The sequence below is a fragment of the Cheilinus undulatus genome, linkage group 4, assembly GCF_018320785.1.
Source record: "Cheilinus undulatus linkage group 4, ASM1832078v1, whole genome shotgun sequence".
Taxonomy (NCBI): domain Eukaryota; kingdom Metazoa; phylum Chordata; class Actinopteri; order Labriformes; family Labridae; genus Cheilinus; species Cheilinus undulatus.
The window spans coordinates 52916014-52942741 of record NC_054868.1 but is presented as its reverse complement, the minus strand read 5'-3'; the positions used below and the strand labels follow the sequence as shown (position 1 = coordinate 52942741).

General features: G+C 39.8%; 1 protein-coding gene across 1 annotated transcript; it reads left to right on the top strand.

Moving 5' to 3' along the window:
• Positions 1-5497: 5497 nt before the first annotated feature.
• Positions 5498-17853, top strand: LOC121507806 (B-cell receptor CD22-like). The gene is made up of 12 exons (XM_041784146.1): positions 5498-5696; positions 5782-5988; positions 6114-6461; positions 6569-6778; positions 8335-8595; positions 11039-11308; positions 11810-12073; positions 14556-14637; positions 14712-14772; positions 14944-15084; positions 17473-17651; positions 17772-17853. Exons 1-12 carry the CDS (start codon positions 5498-5500, stop codon positions 17851-17853), a joined length of 2304 nt encoding a protein of 767 aa, XP_041640080.1.
• The last annotated feature ends 8875 nt before the right edge of the window (positions 17854-26728 follow it).

Here is a 26728-nt window from a genome sequence, read left to right as displayed (position 1 = left end):
TTGCTTCAAACCAGAATTCCTCCACAGCCACTCACGAATGTAATCCGTGATGCGTTTTGTCACATGAAAGTTCAATCAGCTGTTCAACAGCGGTGGCAGGCTCATGTTCAGGAAGAGAGAGACAGTACAAAATATCCTAATGAATTGCATTCTCCTGCATGCAGCGAACAAATGTCAAAGCATGTGCATTTTTTCCTTCTGTCCTAACATCCATTTGAAGGGCATATGCTGGGGAATGTCGCAGTCTTTCTGTTAGCATGCTCTCTTGGTCATCAGCGATTGTATCGAGTCTTCTTTTCACTGTGTTATCAGACAGTGGTATTGTCTCTCCCTCCCAACACATTGTTTTTACCATTTCGATGGCAGCTGGCAATATTAATGTCTCAGTAATGGTATGTGGCTTCATAGCCTTTGCTACGAGGTAGCTCACCTCAAAAGATGCCCTCAGTGCCTGCTTACTGACCAACACAGCCTTTTTGAGGTACACTCGCTGCTTATTCAGCTCGGCATACTTTTTTTTAGAAAAAAGATCTTGGTTTGCCGACATGTTCTCTGTGTGCTGTCTCAAAATGTCTTTTGAGCTTTTTGGGTTTCATACTCTCGGCAGACATTACGTTAGCACATAGCAGACATTCGGGCTTTTCCTCCTTGCTTTCAATGATGCTGGTAAATCCATACTGAAGGAAACTTTCGTGGTATTTTCTCTGCCTTTTTAGTGTCTGTGTCTCAGTGTCTCTTGGAGATGCCCTCGCAGGGCCAGGCTGGTGAAGAAATCTTTCCATTCTCTGTTCGGTCCAGTTTCTGACTGTGTCTGGGCGGGTTAAAGCGTAGTAACGCACGTGGTCACATGATCGGGTCAATTATGCCCTCTCAGATATTATATCCTGCATTTTATTTGAACTTGATTTTTATTGGGGAAAGTGTGTGGTGTTTTAGATAAAATGAAATATATATTTGATCATTTAAAAAAATTAGTAATTTTTTTTTTATTTTTATCAATTACTAGAAATTTCAGGCAACCCCATTTGAATTCCAGGTGATCCCATGCGGGGTCGCCACCCCAATGTTGAAAAACACTGGGCTACTCCATTATGGATCCTTGTCTTTCTGCTGTTGTAATGGTTCTGATGGTGTTTCTGATCTGTGTTACAGTGGTGCACAGTCAGGATGGCCGGGCTGTGACTTTACCCTCTCCTCGGATCTGTGCCGTGAAAGGATCAACAGTGGACATACCCTGCAGCTTCACGTATCCAGAAACAATAAAGAAGCAGTCGACTATTGTACGGAGCAGAAAGTGGTTTACCGACAGAGGTTATCCCAGATCTGTGGACCTAAAATCAGACCCAGCCTTTTCAGGTCGTGTTGAGTATCCTACTACTGGGAATGACTGCACTCTGAGAATCACAGACCTGCAGGAGAGAGACGCAGCCATGTACCAGTTCAGGTTTGAGACCAACCGACCAAAAGGAAGTTTTACTGGTAGAGGAGTCACTTTGACCATCACAGGTAAAATTTCCCTTCAGTATTTGATGTCAAGGAACACTATAATAAAACCTTTGGTGTTTGATGATAAAAACTTGGATTCCAAAAATATTGGGACATTGTGTAAGATGTAAATACAGTAGATATGAAATTTGATGAAAATCCTTCTAACCTCCAGTAAGTTCAACTGAATTCAGCACAAAGAGAAGGCATTACACTTTAAGCCCTGTTTATACGACAACGTTTTCCGTTTTCGTTTCCAAGAAGTTCCACATTTACATGGCAACATTTTGAAAACAATCTCCATCTACATGGGACCCAGGAAACAGAAAAACGCCGTAGTAAGGTGATTTACTGCACAATAAAACTGTCTCTACAACAAGGACAGTGTTTTTCATGTGTTTTTGATAATATGTAACATTTTTATCATACATGTGTGCATGAGAGTCATTCATCACTGAATCCTCCTGACATATAAACAAAAAATGCCTCGCAAGACCAGTCTTATTATAAAGAAATTCTGCTAAGACTGTTTGATTTGCCAGGGACAAATTTTTCCCCTAAAGCCTTTGATTTCTCATGGATTTTCTCAGAAAGTGCGGCACTTCCTGCTTTTAGCGCAGCAAAAGAATGATAGCCTTTTCAGAACAATATTTCTACTTCCCCCTTTTCAATTTTATCTGTTTCTTGGAAGTGATTAACTATCTTTTTGAACTAAACACAGAATCTTTAATCCTGTCTCCTCCATCAGCTGAGCACTGATATGTGCCAGTGGAGGAGACAGGGGAGTCTACGGCCTGAAGTTAGTTATTAAAACTTAAAGAAAAAAAGATGAAGTCTAAATCACTTTCGAGAAGCAGATATACAGGAAAATAGAAATATCATACTGAAAAAAACGCTCCAGTTGCACTCATGTGCAGCACCGCGCTTTATGAGAAAATCCACAAGAAGTTAAAGGCTGTAGGAGCTGAATTTGTCCGTGGGATATTAATTATTCTCAGCGGATAGCTACCTTATAACAAGACTGATAAAGCAAAGCATTTTTTGTGTTAATATGAGCCGTGAAATTTCTCTGCCTCACTACGATGGTGATGACGGTGATTATCATGATGATCGATTAAAAAAAGTAAAAGTAATCATTTCCAAAATTAATAGCATGACTTTATCTAAAGAAACTGGCACTGATAGCCCTCTAAACGAGAATAATGTGTCCCCTTTTCTAAATCCAGCTGTCCTTGCCATGACAAGCAGTAAACTACATCAGACGGCACGGCTCGAGGTGCCACCGCTGGTTTCAGAGTGCTGCGACACTCGTGCTTGACAGCTGATTGCAGCATTAGTGCGCATGTGCGTTTTCACAAAGTGTCGTTTTCCCTGTTTACAGAGATGGAGACTGGGGCGTTTTGAAAAACTTCCACTCTGGAGCCCGTTTCCAGAGACTTGCGTTTTCAGGCACCAAAATGCCGTTGCCGTGTAAACAGACAGCCAAAACGCTCCAAAGCTTTTGCATTTTCACTCGAAAACGTTGTCGTATAAACGGGGCCTTAATGTTTGTATTGAAAAAAAAAAACACCCAACATTCTGAATTTGATGCCTGCAACTCATGCCAAAAAGTTAGGACAGAGGCATGAGAGGACTCTTAGTTCATAAAATCCACCTGGTACATTCTACAGGTGAGAAGGTTGACTGGTATCAGGTGATAGTACCATGATTGGCTATAGAAGAAGCACTCCTGATTGGCTCAGTCTTTCAAAAATCAACAATGGTGGGAGGTTCTCCACTTTGTAAAAATGTGTGGGAAAATAGTCCTACAGTTTCTGAACATTCCTCATCATGCAACAGTAAGGAATGAATAGATTTCACCATCTACATTCTAAAATATCATTTAAACATTAAAAAAAATCTGTAGAAATCTCTGTATTGAGGGGCAAGGCTGACAAAACAACATTACCTGCCTGTGACCTTTGACCCCTCAGGCATCACTGCATTAAAAATAGTAATCTCTCTATGACTGATATTACAATGTGGGCTCAGAGACACTAGAAGTAGTTACACAAGCAGTGACTCACTTAAGCACTGTTAGCTTTGGCCAAAGCTAGCTATCTACATTATTAACATTACCACATAAGTCAATGTAGCTTAGTTAGCTTTTGCAACGTGAGCTATAACAAACTTAGCCACCTAGATAAGACCTTTGAAGTTTATATATCTGCTTTCTGAGCCTGGCTTTAGCTCTTTTAGCCATGTAGCTCTGTTAGCTTTGGTTTAATTACCTTTAGCAACATGAGTGTTAAGAAACACTGCTAAAGCTAAATTATCTACACATAAAATTTAGATATGTAGCTTCCATAGCTGCTTTGTGATCATAGTTTATCTCAGTTGGCTACATAGCTCAGTTATATTTAGCTAGGTTAGCTTAAGCAATTTGAGCTTTAGCAACATGAGCTTAAGCAAACATAGCTAAGCTAATAGATAAAATGCCTACTTAGTTTACATAGATTTTAGTGAGCTTAGCTCAAGCTACATTAGCTATATAGCTCCATTAGCTTTAGCAACTTTAGCATTTACTTTGCATTTATCTTTGCAGATAATGTAGATTTATTGCTTATGTAGCTGATTTGTGATCTTAGTTTACCTCATTTAGCTACATAGCTCTTCTGTCTATGGCTTAGTTAGCATTAGCAATATGAGCATTGACAAACGTAGCTAAAGCTGACTTACCAATGCAGATAACATAGATATGTAGCTTATGTAGCTGTTTTGTGAGCTTCGTTTTAGCTCAGCTGTGTAGCTCGGTTAGCTGTGTAAGCTACGTAGCTTGAACATGAAACACCCTGTCTTTGTGCTACATTTACTTGAATATAGGTTAAGAAGGATTTACAAATCAGTGTATTCTGTACAACGTCCCAGCTTTTTTGTCACCAGGGTTTATGGACTGACATTGTACCAACCCTCTTCTCTTTAATACAGATGTTCAGGTGCAGGTACAGCAAGTTTCCACCCAGGCAGTGCTGAGGTGTGTCACTAGCTGCTCTTCTGCTGATCCTTCATACGTCTGGTACCAAAATGGACGTGAAATGACTGAAACAACATCTGATCATACAGTCACTGTTGATGTCAACTATGAGTATTCCTGTGCAGTTAAAGGACATGAGGGTTACAGCTCTCCTGCAGTGTGTAAGTTTACAAACACCCTGGTTTTTAAGATTTTTTACATATTCATCTCTTTATAACTGCTCATACAAAATTGTCAAACCCACTTTGACAAAATCCTCCAACTTTCTCTCTGAATCTGTCGCTGTGAGTCAGTGTTACATTTGACAACACTTTTTAATTTAGTTTTATAGTCTTTTGACAAAAATATCTTTTAGTTTTAGTCAGAATTTAGTCATTTAAATTGTTTTAGTTTTAGTCTAGTTTTAGTTGATGAAACTTCCCAACATTTTAGATGACGAAATTCACAGTAAATTTAGTCGACTGATATGATCTCTCCCCAACTTACCCTGCCACCACACAGCAAAAGCAGCTGTGATTGGATCTCCCTCGTATCTCATCCCACCTTTCCACACAACCAAAGTAGCTGTGACTGGATATATGCCTAACTTACCCCTACTTTCAACATGATGAAATTAGGTCTGATTGGAAAAAGTCTCTGTCAAACATTTTTGTCTCGTTGTTATTTGTTGACTAAAATTTCAGTTAATTTAGTTTTAGTTTTTGTCTTTGTGCACTTGTTTTTATTAGTTACTGTCTAGTATTCGTCAGGGGAATAAAGGCTTTTAACGAAACCTATAACAAAAGTTAATTAGTCAACAAAATTAACGCTGCTGTGAATTATATTCTCCCTCCTGATGTGCTCTGTGTTACAGTGGTTCAGGGCTGGGGAGTGACTCTGCCCTCTAATCAGATCTGTGCTATGGCAGGATCAACAGTGGACATACCCTGCAGCTTCACATATCCCTCAATGATAAAGCAACGATCCACTTACATTTACAGCAGAGTGTGGTTTACTGAAATGAATTATTATGGACCAGTGGAACTTAGCTCAAAGCCAGCATACTCAGGTCGTGTGCAGTATCCTACTGCTGGGAATGACTGCACTCTGAGAATCACCAATGTGAGGGAGGACGACTCAGCCGTGTACAAGTTCAGAGTCACAACAAACCAACCGGATGGAGATTTCACTGGTGCAGGAGTCACTGTGACTGTTGCAGGTATAATCTGAACACTGATCTCTGTGCTTGCCTGTAAATGAGTGGTATGAATGTTTTCTATGTCAGTCCTTTTTCCACATATCAGCCCCTCAGGTGCAGGTGGAGCAGGTATCGACCCAGGCAGTGCTGAAGTGCTACAGCCGCTGTGCTACACCTGATGATCCCTCGTATGTCTGGTACCGAAACGGACTCAAGATGAATGAAGAGACGTCTCTCTCCATCTCTGTGGATGTAAACAACAGGTATTCCTGTGCTGTTAAAGGACATGAGAATCATTGCTCCACTGAAGTGTGTAAGTACACTTGACATATCCAAATAAGAATTAATATCCATGGCAACTAAGAAAATTCCTCTACTTTTCAGACTAAATCTGTCACTGTGAATAAATTCTCCCTCCTGGTGTGCTCTGTGTTACAGGGGTTCAGGGCTGGGGAGTGACTCTGCTCTCTTCTCAGATCTGTGCAGTGAAAGGATCAACAGTGGACGTACCCTGCAGCTTCACATACCCCTCAATGATAAATCAGCGATCCACTGTTATTCAGAGCGCAGTGTGGTTTACTGAAACAGATTATTATGAACCTTCTGACCTTAGCTCAAACCCAGCATACTCAGGTCGTGTTCAGTATCTATTTACTGCTAATGCCTGCACTCTGAGAATCAGTGACATCAGAGAGAGTGACGCAGCTGAGTACAAGTTCAGATTCACAACAAACCAACCAGGTGGAGGAGCCACTTCTTCATCTGGGGTCACTTTGTCTGTCACAGGTAACCTTTTCATCATCATTAAGGAACATGATGTGAATGTTTTGTGTATATTTGTGCACTTTAAATGGTTAAAATGACATTTTGGTTCTGTTTTTCCACCTGTTCAGACCTTCAGATCCAAGTGAAAAGATTACAGAACCAGTTTGAGCTGAAGTGCCAGAGCAGCTGTGATGTGGCTGATAATCCTTCATATGTCTGGTACCAAAACCAATGGAAAACAAATGCATGGACATCTACTTTGGGAGTCTCTTTCCAAGATAACAACAAGTATTCCTGTGCATTTAGAGGACAAGAGAATCACCGCTCTCTAGAAGTGTGTAAGTAATCTACAGTCCTTTCATTTTATTGATTCATTATTTTCCTGAATAGTCTATAACTGGCAGTCCAAATGATTTTTCATTCCTCAACAATCATATTGTCATCTGGATTTTCTCCACCAAAATTATCAATGATGAAAATGGCATTTCTTTGGAATATAACTTAAAATGCAGTGTTCCAAACTATTTCCAGACCCAGTTCCATATTAACATAGGAGCCCTTCTTTGATATCATCTTAACAACTCTCTCATCCATTGAACTTAAGCGTCCATGTAAAGTTTCTGCCTTTATTTCCTTTGAGGATGCCAGAATTGCCTCCTAGAGCAGCTGTTTTTAGGTAAACTTCCCTCCATAGAGCTTCATTTTAAGGATGCTCCATGGGTTCTCAGTAGGGTTAAAGGTCAGGGGTCGATGGTGGCCATACCATGATTTTTCATCCCCTTTATGCCCATAGCAGCCAATGCCTCAGTGGGATTTTATGCAGCGTAGAATGGTGAGTTGTCTTGCATGAAAAAGATTTTACTCCAGAAGGCATGGTTCTTCTTTTTGTACCATGCAGGAAGGGGGCAGTTAGGAACTCCAGATATTTTGCTGAGGTTATTTTTACACCTTCAGGCACCTTAAAGGGGCCGTTCAACTCACTTCTTATGATTCCAACCCTAAACATTGCTCCACCTCCTCCTTGCTGAGCTCGTTGGGACATGGTGGCCATCCACCAACCACTTCAAACTCTATCCATCTGGACCATCCAGTGTAGCACAGCATTCATCTGTGAATAAAACTGTTTGAAAATTAGTCTTCATATATTTCTGAGTTCACTGCAATTATTTCTCCTTATGGGTACTGGATAAGGGCTGAAATACAGCTTTATGCACATCAGCAAACCAGGAAGATCCTGCATCCAGAGGTTTTCGGGACTCCAGAGGCACCAGCAGCTTCAAATACCTGTATGCTGCTCATCAGTGGATTTTTCACAGCTGCTCTTCTTGCCTTACAGAAAGTGTCCTTAATACGCCTTTATCTGAACAAACCTGTCTGTGCCTTGAATCACACACAAATCTTTTCACAGTTCCACGATCTCTCTTCATTTTTCCTGAAATATCCGGTGTTTTCATACCTTTTGCAAGATTCTACAGTATTCCAGGTGTTTCATCGGCAGAAAGATCTTTCTTTTTCCCCATATTGCTTTCAGCCTGTGACTTCCTTGATCTGCCCATCAGTGTATCCCTGGTAACTTGCCATCCTAGACCAAATTAACGATCTGATTGGTTGCATAGTATCATGTGCAATGAGTGCTACAACAAAGATAAAAAAGGCTGCACCCTTTTAAATAGATCATTGTTTTAAAGCATCAGAATTAGAGCTGTTTGAGTATTTCTGAGGTCTAGACACAGGGGATAAATCTACAGCCAATGTCAGTATGCATCGATTTTGTTCTTCCTCAACCTGATGCATCATTGAGAGAATGACTTTACTAAAGCTTAGATGGAGATGATGTTTATGACACTACTTCTTACACAAAGATCATTTATGTTCATTTCTTTTTCTCCTCAAGATGCTCCAACATCTTGTTCAGTGTTGCTGAGTCCCGCTGGTGAAATCAGGGAGAACAGTGGAGTGACTCTGACCTGTAGCTGTGATGGTCACCCAGCACCAGAGTATACCTGGTATAAGCAGGATGCCAGAGAAGCTCTCAGTAAAACATCAGAGCTCGTCTTCAGGTCCATTCAGTCCTCTGACTCTGGATACTACAGCTGTGGAGCAAAGAATGAGCTGGGGGCGAGGATGTCTCAGTACGCTCAGGTCGATGTGAAATGTGAGTGAGACATTTTATTCTAAAGGCATTACTCAGTTAATTGTCCAGTTTAACATTTGGTTTTCTGTTAATCTCTGATTCCTTCATCTCTCTCTGCTTCATACTCACAATCTACAGCCATAGATCACTGACCATCTACAATTAATGCCAAAAAAACAGTGTGACAGTTGTCTACATGTAAAGCAAGAGAAATCTAAACCAAGAACTTGCAGGAGGAGGAAAGGAAGACAGAAAATCAAACTGTAAAAACCTAGCAACTTTAGAGCCTTAGATAATACTCAGGTCCTTCAGATCCGATCCACCTTATTCCATCCTTATGATCCTTAGCATGAAATCCAGATGTGACTTATATCAGACTGGTGTTTTCCATAGAATCTGAATCTAGTCCTTTTCATTGGAGTAGTTCAGAGATAATAAAGTATAAACATCATCTTTTACAGCTGAAGCAACCCCACAACCGGTAGGGGGTTTGTCTTTGCCACAAGTGAAGGAGTTCAAGTACCTCGGGGTCTTGATCAGGAGTGAGGGTAGAATGGCACATGTGATTGACAGGCAGATTGGTGCAGCATCAACAGTTCTGCAGGCACTGTACCATACTGTTGTTGTGAAGAGGGAGCTGATTTACTGGTCAATCTATGTTCCAACCCTCATGAACTCTGGGTAATGACCGAAAGAATAAGATCACGGGTACAAGCAGTCAAAATGAGATTCCTTAGGAGGGTGTCCTTAGAGATAGGGTGAGGAGCCCAGACTTCTGAAAGGATCTTGAAGTAGAGGCACTGCTTGGGCATCTGATCAGGATGCCTCCTAGTCACCTCCCTGTGGAGGTCTTCTGGGCATGCCAAACTGGGGGGGAGACCCTGAGGTAGACCCAGAACTCACTGGAGGTATTATATATCCCATCTGGCCTGGGAGTGCCTTGGAATCCCTCAGGAGGAACTGGAAAATATTTCTCTGAGAGGGAAGGTAGGGGTTGACTTGCTTCGCCTGCTACCACTGCAATCCAACCCTGGATAAACAGAAGAAGATGGATGGATATATTTATATCCATGATTTATGTGGTCACCTCTTCATGTCTTTAAATCTAAAATTCCTCATTAATTCTCACAACACATCCCTGATGAATTCAGCCATGCAGCAGCATGTTTTAAAGACACAAGTTCAACTTTGTGTTATTATCAGTACAACTATGAAGAGAGCAACAGAGATCAGAGCTTGGTACATTTCAGAAAATATGACACCAGATTGTAACAACATTTAGTTGGATGTTGGACTTTAAAAGTGAAGCGGTATTTGCTAAATTGAGAATTTATCTTAAACACTGGATTAACCATTGGTGGTTAATCACTATTTAACCTCTAGGAGAAATTGTGTTTTATGTCCCTTATATCACCAGAAGGTCAAAGCATTTTTGTATCTACAGCAGAGCCAAGAATAAGGTGGATACTAGAGAGACAAATCTAAAACAACAGCAGAAAGACAGAGAGATAAATATGTCACACATGTGAAACTACAGTTTGGCTGATCCCAAATCTTGTTTATCTGACATATCTAGTTTTCAAATGTTGCTGAATCTTTTTTAGATCATAGAAAAATGTAATTATCTAGAAGATATTAAAACAGATGTTTTCTCCTCCAGATGCTCCAAAGCCTCCCTCTGTGTCGGTGAGTCCTTCTGGTGAGATAGTGGAGGGATCTTCAGTGACTCTGACCTGTAGCAGTGATGCTAACCCAGCAGCCACTTATGCCTGGTACAAAACAACACCAAATTCACGACTGTTAAGCCATAGAAACCAACTTGACTTCAGCTACATCAAGTTCTCTGACTCTGGGCAGTATTACTGTACAGCTAAGAACATCCTGGGGCAGAAATCTGGATCTGTTACTGTTGATGTGAAGTGTAAGTGAAACAGCTCTTTTTTTTTTTTTTTACAGTGAAGTTGTTCTGCATGGTACAGTGTCTTTGAGTTTTTATGAAAGGGCTTTATGAATTAAATGTCTTATGACTATTATAACAGTTTGTCCAGTCAGGCCTCAAATCCACACAAATCTTTCCAAAAAATTATGGTTTATTTTACTTTCATGTTAAATTATTAAAACATCTTTATGAATGCATTGTTTCCCTTTGTGCCTCTGTGTCACACTGGTGGATAGCAAAATAGATAAGAGGGTTTTATACATTGGACTTAGATGCTCTAGCAAGTAAATAAAATTGTTCTTATCTATGTTTTACTACCTGTGAAAAACTCACATTTTACAGCACTTGCTGATATTATGAACAGATATGAATCCTTACAGGACATGAGGACAAGGGCTCTTTTTCACTATGTAACAGCTAAATGAAGGGCATATTTTCAGTATTTTACCGGCTACATAATATTTATTAAGAAAATGTAAAAGCTGTAATCATTTCATTCCTGGTTGTATCTGTTCTTCCCTCTAGATGCTCCAAAATGGACCTCAATATCAGTGAATTCTCCTGGTGAGACAGTGGAGGGCAGCTCAGTGACTCTGACCTGCAGCAGTTCTGCTAAACCAGCAGCTGTTTACACCTGGTACAAGAAGAATAAACATGAAACCCCTCAAATGTCTAATAAAGGACCACGGCTTTCCTTTGACTCCATCCAGTCATCTGACTCTGCAGAGTACAGCTGTGTAGCAGACAACATACTGGGGAAGAAGACCTCTGAATGGATCCTCATTGATGTGAAATGTGAGTGAAAGATTTCTCGTCTTAAATTGTGTTACAATCAAAATCTTTTGTATTTAACTACCTCTCTGTGGACAGTATTACTAGACTAGAGAATACAGCATTGAAAGTAATGGGGCTGAGGGAGCATCCTACCCTCAGCAGCTCTGGCTATGCATTCCCTGCAAAGTCAAAGCATGCTGCATGAGCAGAACCATCTTTAGAGTAGAGCCTTCTCCAAAAGTAAAACTGTAGATCCACTTTGTAAGTAAATGGTAGAATTTATGGCCACAGTGATCCTGGCTGAACTAAAGCTACATTAAGTCAAATATTGATGTTCACTAGAAGAATGGAAGAAGAAAAGGAGATGGAAAGAAGAGAAACATATCCTTTCAGATGTCCTCTCTTATCGGTATCAGTGAGTCCTTCTGGGGAGATTGTGGATATCCAAACTGACTCTGACCTGTTTCAGTAACACTTGGATGCAGTGACAATGTAAATTCTATCATATTCCTTGCTCTCCAGATGGTCCGAGGCTTCCCTCTGTGTCAGCGAGTCCCTCTGCTGAGGTAGAGGAGGGTGGCTCAGTGACTCTGACCTGTAGCAGTGATGCTAACCCACCAGCTAATTACACCTGGTACAAGGAGAACGAAAACTCACCAAAAGCATCAGGGCAGAATTTTACTATCAGCAGCACCAGACCTGGAGACAGTGGGAATTATGTCTGTGTCAGCCAAAACAGAAGAGGGCGCCACAGCTCCACTATACTTCTGACTGTTGAGGGAGCAGGTAAGTTTTCCTCACCGCTCTCTCAGTCATAACTCCTAGACTGAGTCAGATAAAACAGTTCTTAAATGTTGGTAAGTTCATAAATGCTCAATAAGTAAAGGAATGTCCTCTCCTGTTATGTTTATCATCTGCCAGCTCTAGTTTGGGTCTGATGAGTTTGAGAATGAAATAATGCATTAAACATGCTACAGAAACACCTGGTTATGGTAACAACAGAAGGCTTGATCATCACTTTGGCAATCTTTTACTTCTGAATCCCCTCTCTGTCCTCATGCACCAAGCTACGACTGACCAAAAATCTACTATTGTGCACCAAATATTTTGGTGAACTGCAACATGAATCAACATTTGGGATGCACGGTCATGATGCAGAAAAGACAAGTGTAAAGAATATTTTTACAGCTGGAAAAATGGAAGCATACCTCATGTTTTATTAGAAAAGGCCTCATTTGGAATCAAGCTTCATCTGATGGTTCCTCATAGAAGTTTGCCAGTCAATTATCTCAGTATTTCAGGGTGAACCTAATCCAAACCCCAGTCCTTTCCACTTATCAGCCACTGATCCCTACTAGAAGAGTTGTGGGACCTCACAGGCTCTTATTGTATGCTTTAGTTTTGGTAAGGAGTTCCTCAGAGTTCTCAAAGTGCAGGTCAATATGCACTTAGGTGCACCTTACTAGTTCTGGGTTGGACCCCCTTTTGCCTTCAGAACTGCCTCAGTTCTTTGTGGCATAGTTTTAATGAGGTGTTGAAAACATTCCTCAGAGATTTTGGTCCACATTGACATGACAGCATCACACAGTTCCTGCAGATTTGTCAGCTGCACATCCATGATATGAACCTCCCGTTCCACCACATCCCAAAGGTGCTCTACTGCAGTGATTCTTAACCTTTTCAGCCCACGACCCCCGAAATAAAGGTGTCAGAGACTGGGACCCCCACTGTACCTGAAGGTGGTTGAACAGCCATGAACATTCAAGAATAGTCATGTGGAGACAAGGCTGTCCATAAGGGGGGATAAAGGGAGAGGTGTTTGGGACCCAGCCAAACTGGAGGCCCTCAGAGGTCAGCAAAACCATGATCCATTGTGAAGTGAAGCTGTGAAAACCATATTTGATATTTGACCTAAATAATAGCCACTCTTATCAACAAAAATATATCTTTATTTATTCAATTAGCCTTTTTTAAATGAAATAACTTTCTGTTAAAACAGAATTAAAATGGTCTAAAAATTGCTAAAATTGGTTAATAATGGCAAAGAAATGGTGTAAAAGGTGGAGAAATTTGATTTTGAAAGAACGTAAATGGATTAAAGTGGCAAAAAATTACCAAAAATAGGTTAAAGTGGCAAAAACAGGTGCAGAAATTGCTATAAGGGAATTAGAAAAGTGGCTGAAATGCTTTAAAGTACAAAAATAGGTGGAAATTATGTGGAATGGGATAAAAAATTGATATGAACTGGCACACATGGGTTAAATGTGGCAAAAAAGGGATTAAAGGGGTGTAAAAAGTGGTTGATAGAGGCAATAATGGGTCAACAGAAGCAACAATATTCACAAAGTGGCAAGAATTGGTTTAGAAGTTGCAAAAACAAGCAGAAAAAAATGATGGACAGGGTTTAAAATAGACAATAATTGGTTTTAAGTGGCAAAAAAGGGTTAACATTTGGTAAAAATGGTGTCAAGTGGCAATAGTGTGATTTAAAAAATATTCTTAGTTTTTTTAAGGTGACCTTCTCTCAGTGTCTTGCGACCCCCAAGGGGGTCTGACCCCAAGGTTGAGAACCACTGCTCTATTGGATTGAGATCTGTTGACTGTGGAGGCCGTTGGAGTGCAGTGAACTCATCGTCATGTTCAAGAAACCAGTTTGAGATGATCTAAGCTTTGTGACATGGTGCATTATCCTGCTGGAAGTATCCATGAGAAGATGGTAGACTGTGGTCATGAAGGGATAGATGGTCAGCAGTAATACTCAGGTAGGCTGTGGGGTTTAAACGATGCTCAGTTGGTACTACAGGGCCCTAAGTGTGTCAAGAAAATATTTCCCACACCGTTACACCACCACCAGCCTGAACTGATGATACAAGGCAGGATAGATCCATGCTCCTATGTTGTTGGTTGTATGTTGTCTGGTCTGAATGTCACAGCTGAAATCAAGACCCGTCTGCTTCAAGGTTCCATGTGTTGTGTGTTCACAGATGGTTTTCTACCTTGGTTGTAACGAGTGCATATTTGAGTTTCTGTTGTCTTTCTATCATCTGGAACCAGTCTGCCTATTCTCCTCTGACCTCTGACATCAACTAGGCATTTTCGTGCACTGGGTATTTGCCCTTTTTCTGACCATTCTCTGAGCTAGCAGCACTTTATTTCCTTTATTTGAGTTGTGATTTTTCTTTTATTAAAGAAACACGTAGGTTTAGGAATGTTTGGGATGTCTTGTTTTAACGTGTAGTCTGTTAACAGGATCACTGTTTTTTTCCAGGAACAGGAAAACTGATATCTTACGTGACTGTTCCTGCTATTCTCCTCGCTCTCATCCTTATCTTTGTCTTCATTTGGATCAGGTGAGTGCTTCTGTTTCACCAAATTATTGAGGATGTGCTATGGCTTATTCATCTCAGTGAATTCACCTCACTAGGAAGAAGAGGGCCTCCAAGCCACCGTCTGACCCGAGAAAGAGAGCCAACAACCGTGAATGGGTAAGGACGTCTGTAATTTTATAAAGTTAGGGGTAGATGAACACTTGATACTGTGTTTGAGTTTTACCTAGATCTTTATCATGTAGCCTGATTTTAAAACAGTGTCATTTTGTTAATTGTAAGATCTTTTGAAGGTTTATTTTGGGCATTTTTGTGCTTTTATTTTGATAGAGGAGGACAGTGGATAGAGTCGGAAACAGGGACGAGAGCGTGGGAGAGACATGCGGTAAAGGGGCTCAGGCCGGATTCGAACTCGGGCCGTCCGCTTACATGGGCCGCGCCTTAACCACTCGGCCACCTGCGCCCTTTGATGTAAGATCTTTGGCTTTATCCAGAAAAGAAATGATATTTTCCTGTATTTCTCAATATTCAGTTTTGATATTATATCATGAAGAAATTTAAAAAGAGGAGTTCAACAATACTGGAACCACTGGAATCAACCTCCCTCTCATGCAAAGATGCAAAACCACAAGACAGTGGTAACCACTAAGAACGGGAGAGTTTTATTTTGTTGAATCTTTGTGGTCAAGAAAGCTGGCTAAACAAATCTCACTGCAGATCACTAGGAACAGAGCAAAAGTTCAGTGATGCTCTGGGAGTCAGCTCTAAGCAGGTGTAGTCCAAGCAGAGGGTGTGGAGAATCTGAAGGTTTGAACCCAAATGGAGCTGGAGATTTGATTCAGGAAGGAGGGCAAGACTTTGGTTTTATTTCAGGAATACAAACACTGGAAATAATATTAATAGTTTTTTAAAGCACCGATGTCCCAGTTTTGGCTCTTATTCCACAAAGACGTCACTTGTAAAATCATTTGAGGGCTTATAAAATGGATATTCCACTAGTTCTCCTTTGACAATTATCCCCATTAACCCTGCCTGGCACACTGCCCACTCCAGTCAAAGCAGAAATTAAATGGTATCTAGACCTTAATCTAGATATACAGTAATCTGCACTACTTAAAGGCATGTTAGGGCCAAAAACTGAGGATTCATTATTGACACAACCCTGGTTTGGCTCTGGATGTCTGTGCATATTTCCAGGGGCATGGAATACATGGAAATACATGGACCAGACGTAGCCATCGAACAGGCCAGGTGGGTCTGGCACCGTGTACTTCCTAGAGCCAGGGAAATTCTGTTGAAGAGGGTCCCCGTGGATCCTTGAAAAGTCTTAAATTAAACTTCTGAAACTTAAGGACATGAAAATTATTATTTTTACATGAGAGGTCTTAAATTATAGGAAGCACTTTAACTTTATCCAATTTTAATTTTCTGGCTAGATTTATTCTATTTTGATCAATCTTTTTTGCATTTTACAGTTTATCAATCAATATACAATATATTGATTAAATAGAGGCATAGAAAGTGCTAAAAGAATCAAATTTGGGTGATTAAACCTAAAAGACCCATTCTTTCCTAGACTATGTAACATTTCATACAACGTGTATTAAATCAGATAATTCAGCCCTGGCCCGGTGTACCAAAACATCCTGCATGCCTTTCATTGTTGACCTTTTGTTGCAAAAAGTGGTATTGATCTTTATCAATTAAGGTCTTTAAAAGGTCTTTAAAAGTCTTAAATTTGAATTTCTAAAGTGTGTAGGAACCCTGTACGAAAAACTAAAGTCTACAACTTTAGGGTTGTGTACAGGATGGATGTGGCGACTAATCATGGCCTGGGGCCTAGCGTTCTTCATCCATCCCTTTTCTTCCACTTATCTGGGGTCAGGTCAAACTGGCAGCAGGCTAAGCAGGTCAACCCAGACATCTCTCTCCCCAGCAACATTTTCCTGCTCTTCCTGGGGGATTCCGAGGCATTCCCAGGCCAGCGAGTTCTGGGTCTACCCCAGGGTCTCCTTCGAGTTGGATGTGCTCAGAAAACCTCCACAGGGAGGCAACCAGGAGGCTCTCTGATTGGAGACCCGTACCACCTCAACTGGCTCGCTTTGACGTGAAGGAGCAGCAACTATTTCGAGATCCTTCCGTATGTCCAAGCTCTTCCCCCTTTGTCTAAGGAGGAATCTCATTTCGATCGAAGTCATTACCCAGAGTTCATGACCATAGGTGAGGGTCAGGAGGTAGATCGACCAGTAAACTGAGAGTTTTGCCTTCCAGCTCAGCTCACTCTTCACCACAACAGTGCGGTATGTCTGCAATACCACAGATGCTGCACCAATCCACCTGTCGATCTCGCAGTTCCTCCTACCCTCACTCGTGAATGAGACCCCGAGGTACCTGAACGCCTTCACTTGGGGCAAAGACTGTCAGCTTTGAATTAATAAATGAGAGAAACCTAAAATTGAGCCTATGAATTCAGGACTTTATGCTCCGTTTTCACTGATGAACCAAACCTGTACTGAACTGTGACCATAAAAACCGAGGTATGAACCGAACCGTGACCTCTGTGAACCAGTACACCACTAAATACTGTTGAGGTAAACTGAGGAATGAGGTGCTGATAAACACGTGGATGTAGAAATCAACGGTAAGATGGCAAACCCAGTGAGGAACTAATGGAGAAATACCTGAGGGAGAAAAGAAGACAAAGAGCAGACAGAGTCAGTTAAAAACCTCTGAGACAAAGCCCAAGGCTGCACAAAGTCCAGGGAAATTATGCACTTCTTCATTATTTTCTGTCGTGGCCATTATCTCTCAAGCTGTCTCTTTATAATTTGAGTTATTCTAATTTGTCTGATTTCACAGATACAACTACAGGGGCAGCAGGATGAGCTTTATTACGCCACAGTGTGCTTCATCAAAAAACCAGCCAACCCTCTCTACTCCAACTCTCAGATAGCTTCACCCAAAAGTTACACCAGAGAAGAAGAAGAGAAGGTTGTGTACTCTACTGTGAAATGTCCCAGCACCAGTGCAGCCCAGAGGTACAACACTTTGCAGAAGACACTGTCTTTATTTACAAAAAATTACTTTTTAACTTTGTTGTTGTTCATGTTGAGATTCTTCTGTAAAATCTGGATATGTTTCTTTCTCACTGCTGACAGACAACAAGCTGCCGTGGATCCAGGTGAATTGTACAGTGCAGTCAACAAATATGCCAGAAATCACGGACAAAGAGACTTCTAGTGTTCTTTCATTCACAGAAGTCCTCATTGGAAACCATTCTTAAACCAAGTAGGATTCTTCCAATTCCGATACCAGTATTTGAAATACATCTGTTACTGCTCAAAACACAGGTATTGGTATCGGCGAGAACATGAGTTTATACACCGATCCGATACGGTTTGGGTTAGCTTTAAATTTTGCTTTGTTTAGCCAAGCTAAATGTTAGCGCTATAAGCTGGTAATCAATTCTTCTTTGCAGCTGGAAAACCTGCATGCATGAGCTACTGTTTGCAGAGCAGGGAAGAAGAACTAAAAGACACGCTACAGCAGCAAAGAATGGTGTCTGTGTGACAGTTTCTCTCTGAATGTAATCGTTAGAATGCCTTCTAGACCATAAGTGACGCAGTTTATCAAAAGTTAAATAACTGTTGAACCGTAAATCGCTGCCTCTCACTTGTTTTTCCACTTGAAGCTAGCTTTTGTGCCTTCCCATTGACACTATTGATGCCTTTAAATCCCTTGCAGCAGCCTTTTCAGAGAGCCTGGAACTCGAGTGACTTTTGGGGACTTTACTGATTAAATCCATACCAGTCAACCCAATATTGAATGTCTTTTATCCATTTTAACCCAATTACGATCAATTATCACGGCTATCTTGAATGCAAACCGCCATATTGTTAACCCTTAATGAGGGTCTGTCAGCCAATGGCAGGCTGTTCCATAATCATGTGATGCTGCCTGGATAGAGCATGATGGAGAGAGAGGAAGTGCCTGTGATTCAGCGGCCTAACCTTGCAAAGCAGATGGATACGCCAGTTTCCGTGTTTCTCACTAGTGAATCCATCTTGCAAAGCTCCCGCCTGAACTGTTTGGGCCCGGTTAGAAAGCGACAGGACCAATCAGCAACGAGGGGCAGTACTTTCTGGCGAGGCGGAGTTGTGACATAAGCTAACAGCAATAAGGGGCTTATGCAGTTATGGCAGAAGAGATTAGCGTGGACGCTGCTAAAGCGGAAGTTTTATCAGAACTTGACAACATTTCTTTGTTAAAAGAAGAACAAAGAACAGCAGTGAGTTGTTTTCTTTTCAAAAACGACAAAAGTCGTGTACTGACATGTCCACAGTTGCCATGGTTCGCGTTATGCAGTTCTCTATGGAGTTTACTCCTCAGTAACGGCTACGTCTCGTGTTTTGTTGCTCTAATTGGCCCGTAAAGATGTGTGTAAAGATGTCATCCAATCACGCTCCAAATTTTTTTTAAAGGCTCTGCCCTTTCCCAAATGCTGTATATCAAAGGTTTTCCCTGGCATGTCAGGTTAGCAGCCCCCCATACTATTGTTATTTTAATATTTAGCAGTAAAACTCAATAATCAGCAGGAAAACACCTTTAGGCTCATAGAGATGATGTACATTATGATTCTATTTGTTGAGCCCTGTCCTGAGTCAAATATAGGTCTAGAATAGTTATCTAGTCTGCACAGTCCAGAAAGTTCTCACTGGTATCGGATCAGTACTCGGTGTCAGGATCATATCAGGAAGGAAAAAATGGTATCGGAACATCCCTAAAACAAGACCAGAACACACATTTTAGCTCTATTGCACCCTGATCTGACAGCTGTAGGGCGTAGGACCTGTCAGCCTCATCTTCCTGTGATTATTAGCATTATTTAATTAAATATACATACATACAGTATATAGAGACACATGTAAAGTTACCTTAAACATAAACCAGCTTGTTTAACATCCCCCCCCCTTTTTAAAACTGATGTTTCCAAACTCCCCCTTACGTCAGATTCTTAAATCTTCACCGCTCACTTATCTTAGAAACGTCTCCTGTTTTCCCCCAAACCCACCATGGTGCACACACACACACCAAACACACAAAGACATAGTGCTTTAACGCCTTTAAGTTCAAACATTATAATAGGCTGTTAGTCTCTGCTTGTCTTTGTTGTCCTGCTTGTTCCATATACTACTGTTGTTTCCTCACAATGGACTATCTATATTGTTCACCTGTCTAGTTTTGCATCACTTAATTAAAATAACGTTCTCTAGTTGTTTCTCTATTTTTTGCTCTCTTGTCTAGAAATTCTTCCTTAAATCAGTGGCAACTATTCCTTCCAGTAGGCACATACCTAGTATCTCACACAGTAATGGATAAGAGTTCAACAAGTAGCATTTTATTAATGTTTATTCAAAGTGCTTTTCTTGTAGATTATCATTTTAATTCAATAACAAACCAATATGTCTGTGCCATTCTTGTGAAAATGATACGTCAAGAATTAAACTTTGCACTAATACACATTTGGCATACTTAGATGTTAATTCATGCAAAGGTTATTACAGTTAACTAAAACTAACTAAATAACTAAAATTAAAATTCAAAAATCCTTTCAGTTAACTAAAATTAAATAAAAACTAAGCTTTACCAAAACTGAAAACTAAATAAAACTGTATAGTGTGCTTACAAAACAAACCAAAATGAAATAAAAATAGAGACAAAATATTGTTTGTTTTAGTCTTTGACACAACCACACTGACTGGCACCTACATCCAAGTCTGGTGAGTGTAAAATTGCCTGAATTGATTGGTTAAGACTTCACACAATGGTAATTTTATGTCTTGAGTTTTATTTTAACATCATGTTTCAATAAATGAAATAATAAGTGAAGAGTAGCCTGTTTGAATTGGTTTTTACAAATGTATGGTGTTCTCTCAGCCCTGACATCTATCTGAAAAAAACTACCACTAAAACTAATAAAAACTAAACCAAACAAAGCATTTTTGCAAAATAAAAACTAAACTAAACTAACAAACCAGCAGTCAAAACTTAATAAAACTAAACTGATATTGAACACAGGAAGTGAAAATGAAATAAAAATAGAAACTAATGAAAAATCCAAAACTATTATAACCTTAATTCATGCTGACAATCATGTAGCAGCTGAGCCTAAAACATCCTCCTCTATTTGGATGCTGTTTCATCCTCAGTAGGCTCCTTATTCACAGCCAAATACATTACACTTGTGCACAGTGACAGCTACTATCATGACTGATCAGCATTGTAGAAAACATTAAACCCACTTTAATTATTAGGCTTATCGTTTACAAAAGATCATCTTTAACACAAGTTTTCAGATCTTTAACCTGATCATCTACATCTGTAGTGGAGTGTTTGTATAACAGCATGAAAGTTACAATGCACTTATTAAAATAGCACCTATGACTGAAATCATGATGAAAACACTGACACAATGTTTCTGATGAACTCTCACTGCTGTTTTGAACTAATCAGAAGAATCAGGATCTGAGGTTACTGACGCCTGGCTCTGCTCTCACCATTGGGGGATGGTTGTGGAGAGAGAGAGAGAGAGAGAGAAGTGATGTGATGCAGGGCTGAGGGTGCAGAAGTCAGAAAGGTGCAGGAGTTGACAATCTGTAATGCTCTGTGCTCACATCAGTGTGGCGCCTTAATCTGGAGACACAACTTTCACAGACTTTACAGATTTCGGAGTTCCCACTAACAGACTGGTGTCAGACTGGGGATCACACACTTTACAATGGTGCCTGATGAGGGATCACAGACTACAGGATTTGTCAAACCAACTAAAGGCAAGTGAACGCATCAAACTCTCATGAGGGTGACAGTTTACAGGGTAAGCAAACATTCCAGCTAATGGCAGAAATGCATCAATTTAATGTCTGCTAAGCACCACTAAAACTTTAAGAAGGAGAAAAAGAAGTAAACAAACAAACATGGATGTCAGCTGCTGCTGTTGTCTGTGCAGCTGTCTGCAGAAAAAAGAGGTTTGGGTCAAGTCATCTTCTGACGCTATTTCCTCTGTCCCGCCCTCTCTTTTTCATTGGCTGTTGGAAATACGTGTGTAAATTTGGGTTGGTAATCAGTTCACACCACTTCACAAAAAACTCCAACATGTTTGATTGGCTGCGACTGTGGTTGGGTTAGGTCGGATCTGTTTTTAATTCATGTGCAAACTTTGTCATGTCCACTGTTCCCTACTGATGCAGACTGATGCAGGATTTGCCTAACTGGGAATCATGGGTAAAATCTGGAAAAAAAAAATCTCTTTGTGTGTCCTCAGCTTTAGGCGACTGCCTATTTCACTTATGCCCAGAGAAGACTCTGGGCACATGGATCATTTATATTTTATCTAGAGGTTCATGTCCATTAATGGGAATGTTTCCTCACCACGAAACCCTGCTGAGCTAATGATGATTGGATCTTATAATAATATAAGATCCAATCATCATCGTTTAGTGGTGATGATGATGGTGATGATGGGATCTTATGTATCTAAGAGAGTACGATCTAGACCCGCCCCCTTTGTCTCTTTAGATAACTTTAACTTCATTTTTGAATTGGTGTTATTCAAATAAAGGTTGGTTATGTTCTGCCCCAAGACAGGGGGTTATCAACTTGATTCTATCTTAAAGTGTAAGAGTTTCCTCCCCAGCAGAGCCTTCTCTGTGGCTTCTTTAAGGCAGTGGTTCTCAAGTGGTGGGTCAGGACCCAAAAGTGGGTTGCAGAGCTCTTTCCAGGGGGTCGTGAATGTGTGCCTGGAAAAAAAAAATAGTGGCAACAAGTCTGATGTATGGAAGCTGTGAGTGGACACACACCCATACTTCTTTATTAAGTTATCTCACCTGTGATAACGCGTGCATTTCTGTTGTTTTCTCATCCAAAGATAACAAGGTAATTCCTCAAGAAATTACCAACATTTCCATGCTTGCTTTCTCAGGTAAAGGGAAAAGATCAAATGTATGTCCCTCCGTAACTCTGTGCTTTTAAAACATGTCTGTTTTGTCCAAGGTCTAAACTGAAACATTTTCCAGTCAACAAATTTCAGAGGTTGAACATGTGACAAAATTTGGGCCTCGGTTTCTCATAAGGAGGAGGTGTTGGGTCCTGATGCCTGAACAGTTGAGAACCACTGCTTTAAGCAGTTTGACTTGTCAGATATGTTAATGACCTAAAGAGGAAGGACTCTAAACAGCCACCATCAGTCTTCTGAGTGCAGAGGAAAGAGGTAGTTGGAGACGTCCGTCACTGTGAGTAGAACCACTGATCAGTCTCTTTAATAATGATGAACGTATGAGTTATTGCATTTCTGTTTGTTTCTACAGACGCACAGAGAAAAGAGAGGAGAGATCATGAGTTTAACTGCAGCAGTGAGAGGAGTGGTCGTCTTCATTCTTTCAGTCTCAGGTAATTCATTGTGTAATAATTACGATTACAGTTGTGCTTGCAGTAACTGCAAATATTGCTGACTTTATTCCAGTGCATTCTCTGTAATCCTTCAGGAAATTTGGACTTATTGAATCATCAGGTTCAAACAGCAGTGCATTCACTGGAGATGTAATTTTTTATTTCTTTTTGAGGAAACTTGAGTCACAGTGACACATGATAACATTATGTCAGCTTTTTTTTTTTTTTAATCTTAACTTATCTGCACTGAGCCGTGCGGGTTCCTTCCTCTCACTAGTGTGATGTTTCCATGCCGTGTTTGTGGCTTTTTAAAGCCTTATCTGATCTTATGCAGCCTTTCAGTTCACTTTTTTCACACCACTATGCTCTGACTTTATTTTTAGTTCACCACAGCAGCGAGCAGAGTGAACTACCCAGGAAAGTCAACACTGTAATAATCAGTGATTCCCATTATAACCCTGTTGTATTAAAGATAACAGCTCTCATTCACATGAATGTTTCCTCTGCACATTCAGACTGGATCATCTCCTGCCTCTGTGCACCGTTTCACACTGTGGACTTTAGAAAGCCTGTGTCCATCCTCTGCTTTTTATTCATACTGACTCCCAGCAAAGTAGAATATGTGGATTACTTTATGACTTTGAACTTAATTATTAGAGAAAATTGAATTGTTGATTGAAACTGGGGATTTATTACCATACTTGGGTTATTCCTAAGACTGTCAAACCTAAATTTTAATACTTTTCAAATCTTGATTTAATTGTTAATCCTGATTAGTCAGTCTTTCATTGCATTGCATTGCAAACTGAGTGTCTCCCCTTTAAACTAAGAACATAATGCAAATGTTAAACTTTAGGATTGATGTCAAAGGGCAAGTCAAAGGGGTGATCATGAGCGACCATATCCAACCATTGTAAATGGCATCGCCCCTTCATACCTATCAAATTTGGTAAACCCACATGTCTCTGCTCGTGCCTTGCGTTCTCAGGGTACTAGGCTTCTTAGCATTCCAAAGGTCCATAAAAAGACGGTTGGGGAACGGGCTTTTTCTTTCCATGCACCGACATTATGGAACAGTCTACCTGTTGAAATCAGGCAGGCATCTTCCATCGATGTATTTAAAGAAAAGCTGAAGACCCACTTGTTTACTGTTACATATGAGTCTTAAATTGTTTTACTGATGTCCGTTTGTATTGTTTCAGTGTGTTTGTATATGTGGATTCTCTGATGTTTTTATTGTCAAGTTGATTTTATCTCTATGTACAGCACTTTGACTGAAAGCGCTTTATAAATAAATGTATTATTATTATTATTATTAATAACCTTGAGATCCCATTGGCCACCCCAAAAATCTAACTCATGATTGGCTCTGTGCTTTCTCAAAACAAAACATCAATTAATCAATTTTTTGGCTGTTTTGCAGGTTTCTTGCATCTTTTTGCATCACATATTTGATGTCTAAGTTCTGAAAATGTGAATTTTTACACAATCTACTGTGAAAAAAACAAAAACAAAAAAAACGTGCAGTACATGTACATGAGATGTGTAACTTTTAAAAAGGTTTGAAAGAAATCTATGAAATTATTTCAAGTTTAATATTTAATTATAATTATAACCCCAATTCCACAAATGTTGGGGCGCTGTGTTAAATATCATTATAAACAAATGCGTTTTATTGCAAATCTCATAAATATTTGAGTCCAATAGAACATAAAGAACACATCAGATGTTGAAAAGACTTTTTACCATTTTGCCATTTCATGAAAAATATTAGCTCACTTTAAATTTGATGACAGCAACACATTTCACAACAATATTTAAATATAAAAAATATATATATACATAAATAAATATTAAGTTTAGGTTTGTTGTAAGATAGGCCACTGTGTTATGAACAACCAGGCCAAATTTTAGTAATGAAAACTATGTCTAAAGTTTATAAAATTAAACTTCAAACTCATGAAAAAATTTTCGGTAAAATCTACTCCAGGATGGTGTGGGCGTATCGGTTGAAAGAGTTAAAGCCACGCCCACTTAGGAGAAACAAGATCCTTTCCAATTTAAAAAAATGCTTCTGATCAGAGTGCAGCTGCCTTGCAGGGAAGAGGGACAGAGGTTGGAGATTAAATTTACTGTTTTCTGGCACAAATCTCTGTTAATGACCCATAGACCACTGTGGCTGATAGACGTTCTGACATCAGCTAACAACAGACCGCACTGGGCGGGGTTATTCCCTACAGGGGCCGGTGATGTCATGGGCTCCAAATTCACCCAGCTCGAATTTAACCCAGCCAGGAAAGAAGTTGTTTAATTTAAAAATCAGTTACACGTTGATCTCAGAGTTTTCACATGTTTACAGCAACCTTATTCCAAATATCTAGTGTGTTAAAACACAAATTCTGGATTTAACTTTACAGGGACTTTAGGAATGTTCAGGACTGCATGTACACAATAACTCATTGAAGTCCAATGATCCTCAAGGGATTGACTGAATGAGAAATGCCTTCTTATACTGTAATAGTCAGTTGTGAATATGACTTACTGTGCTGAAATTCTGGAAAGTGCATTTAAAAAAAAATCCAATAATTAAACTGCAGAAAAGAGCTGTTAGGATAATAAATAAAGTTGGATACCGTGAATCCACCAAACATTTTTTCATAGGATCATCCACATTAAGATTTCTGGATATTGTATATTTAAAAGCACTAGAAATTATGTTTTTTGAGGTGAATAAGAACATTCCAGTTTGAATTCAAAAATCATTTCAACTAATCGAGGGAGTTTTTAATTTTGGGGGAGTGCTAATGTTTGAAACTGCAAAGTGAGAAATATTAAATCCAGATGTGTGTCAGATTTAGGAGTGCAGGTATGGAAGAGAGTAAGCGATGAACTGAAATTGTATACTTCTCTGTTGGACTAAAATGTAAAATAATCATAGGTTACAATGTAAATTGTAAATACATTCATAAAAAATATTATTAATCTAAACTATCGTGTTTAGATTTCCATTGTATTGCTGGATTTCTGGGTTATTCACTGGATGGTACAGGATTGGCTAAAATAAGTCTGTTCTGATGGACACGTTTTTATGTGAAATGATTTATTTCAATGCATCCAGATAATGTGACAGCACTTACACTTTCAGGAGTTCACATAAACTTGCCAATTTGTCTGCAAAACACCTTTTGATAATTTTACTTTTTAATTTCTAAAAACTGAATTGTAATTTGAGTTGAGAACTTTCTATTTGTTTTGATAAAACCTGCTTTTATTTTGAAATAAATAAAGGAACTTCAGGTCATTTAAGCTTTAACTCAGAATCAAAGATTTAGTGAGTGGAAGAACAGTGAAATGTTGGATATGACAAGGTTCAGGTGACTTTAGACTTGTCCACTGAGCTGTCTGAGTTTTTAAAGTGGAGAAGTGATGGACTTATTTTACATCACTGTGAGAGCAGGGAGATGCTGTGATGAGTAGTGTCCAGCTGCTTCCCTGTAACTCAACTACTGTTGGCTTAAAAGACAAAAATAGGACATTAAAACCATATTGGAGAATTTAATGTAAAAATTTTGGACCCTATATGTCAACACTGACATCCCTAAGTTTAACACTTTCTTCTCTGCAGTTACGATCGTTGATCATTTTCTTGTTTTTTGTTGCAGTGGTGCAG

Bases quoted from the DNA above. Each gene is read 5' to 3' on its own strand.
- LOC121507806 (XM_041784146.1), top strand. From the start codon at position 5,498: ATGAATTATTATGGACCAGTGGAACTTAGCTCAAAGCCAGCATACTCA. The intron at 5,697-5,781 runs GTATAATCTGAA...TCCACATATCAG, and splicing joins AGTCACTGTGACTGTTGCAG to CCCCTCAGGTGCAGGTGGAG. The intron at 5,989-6,113 runs GTAAGTACACTT...TCTGTGTTACAG, and splicing joins TCATTGCTCCACTGAAGTGT to GGGTTCAGGGCTGGGGAGTG.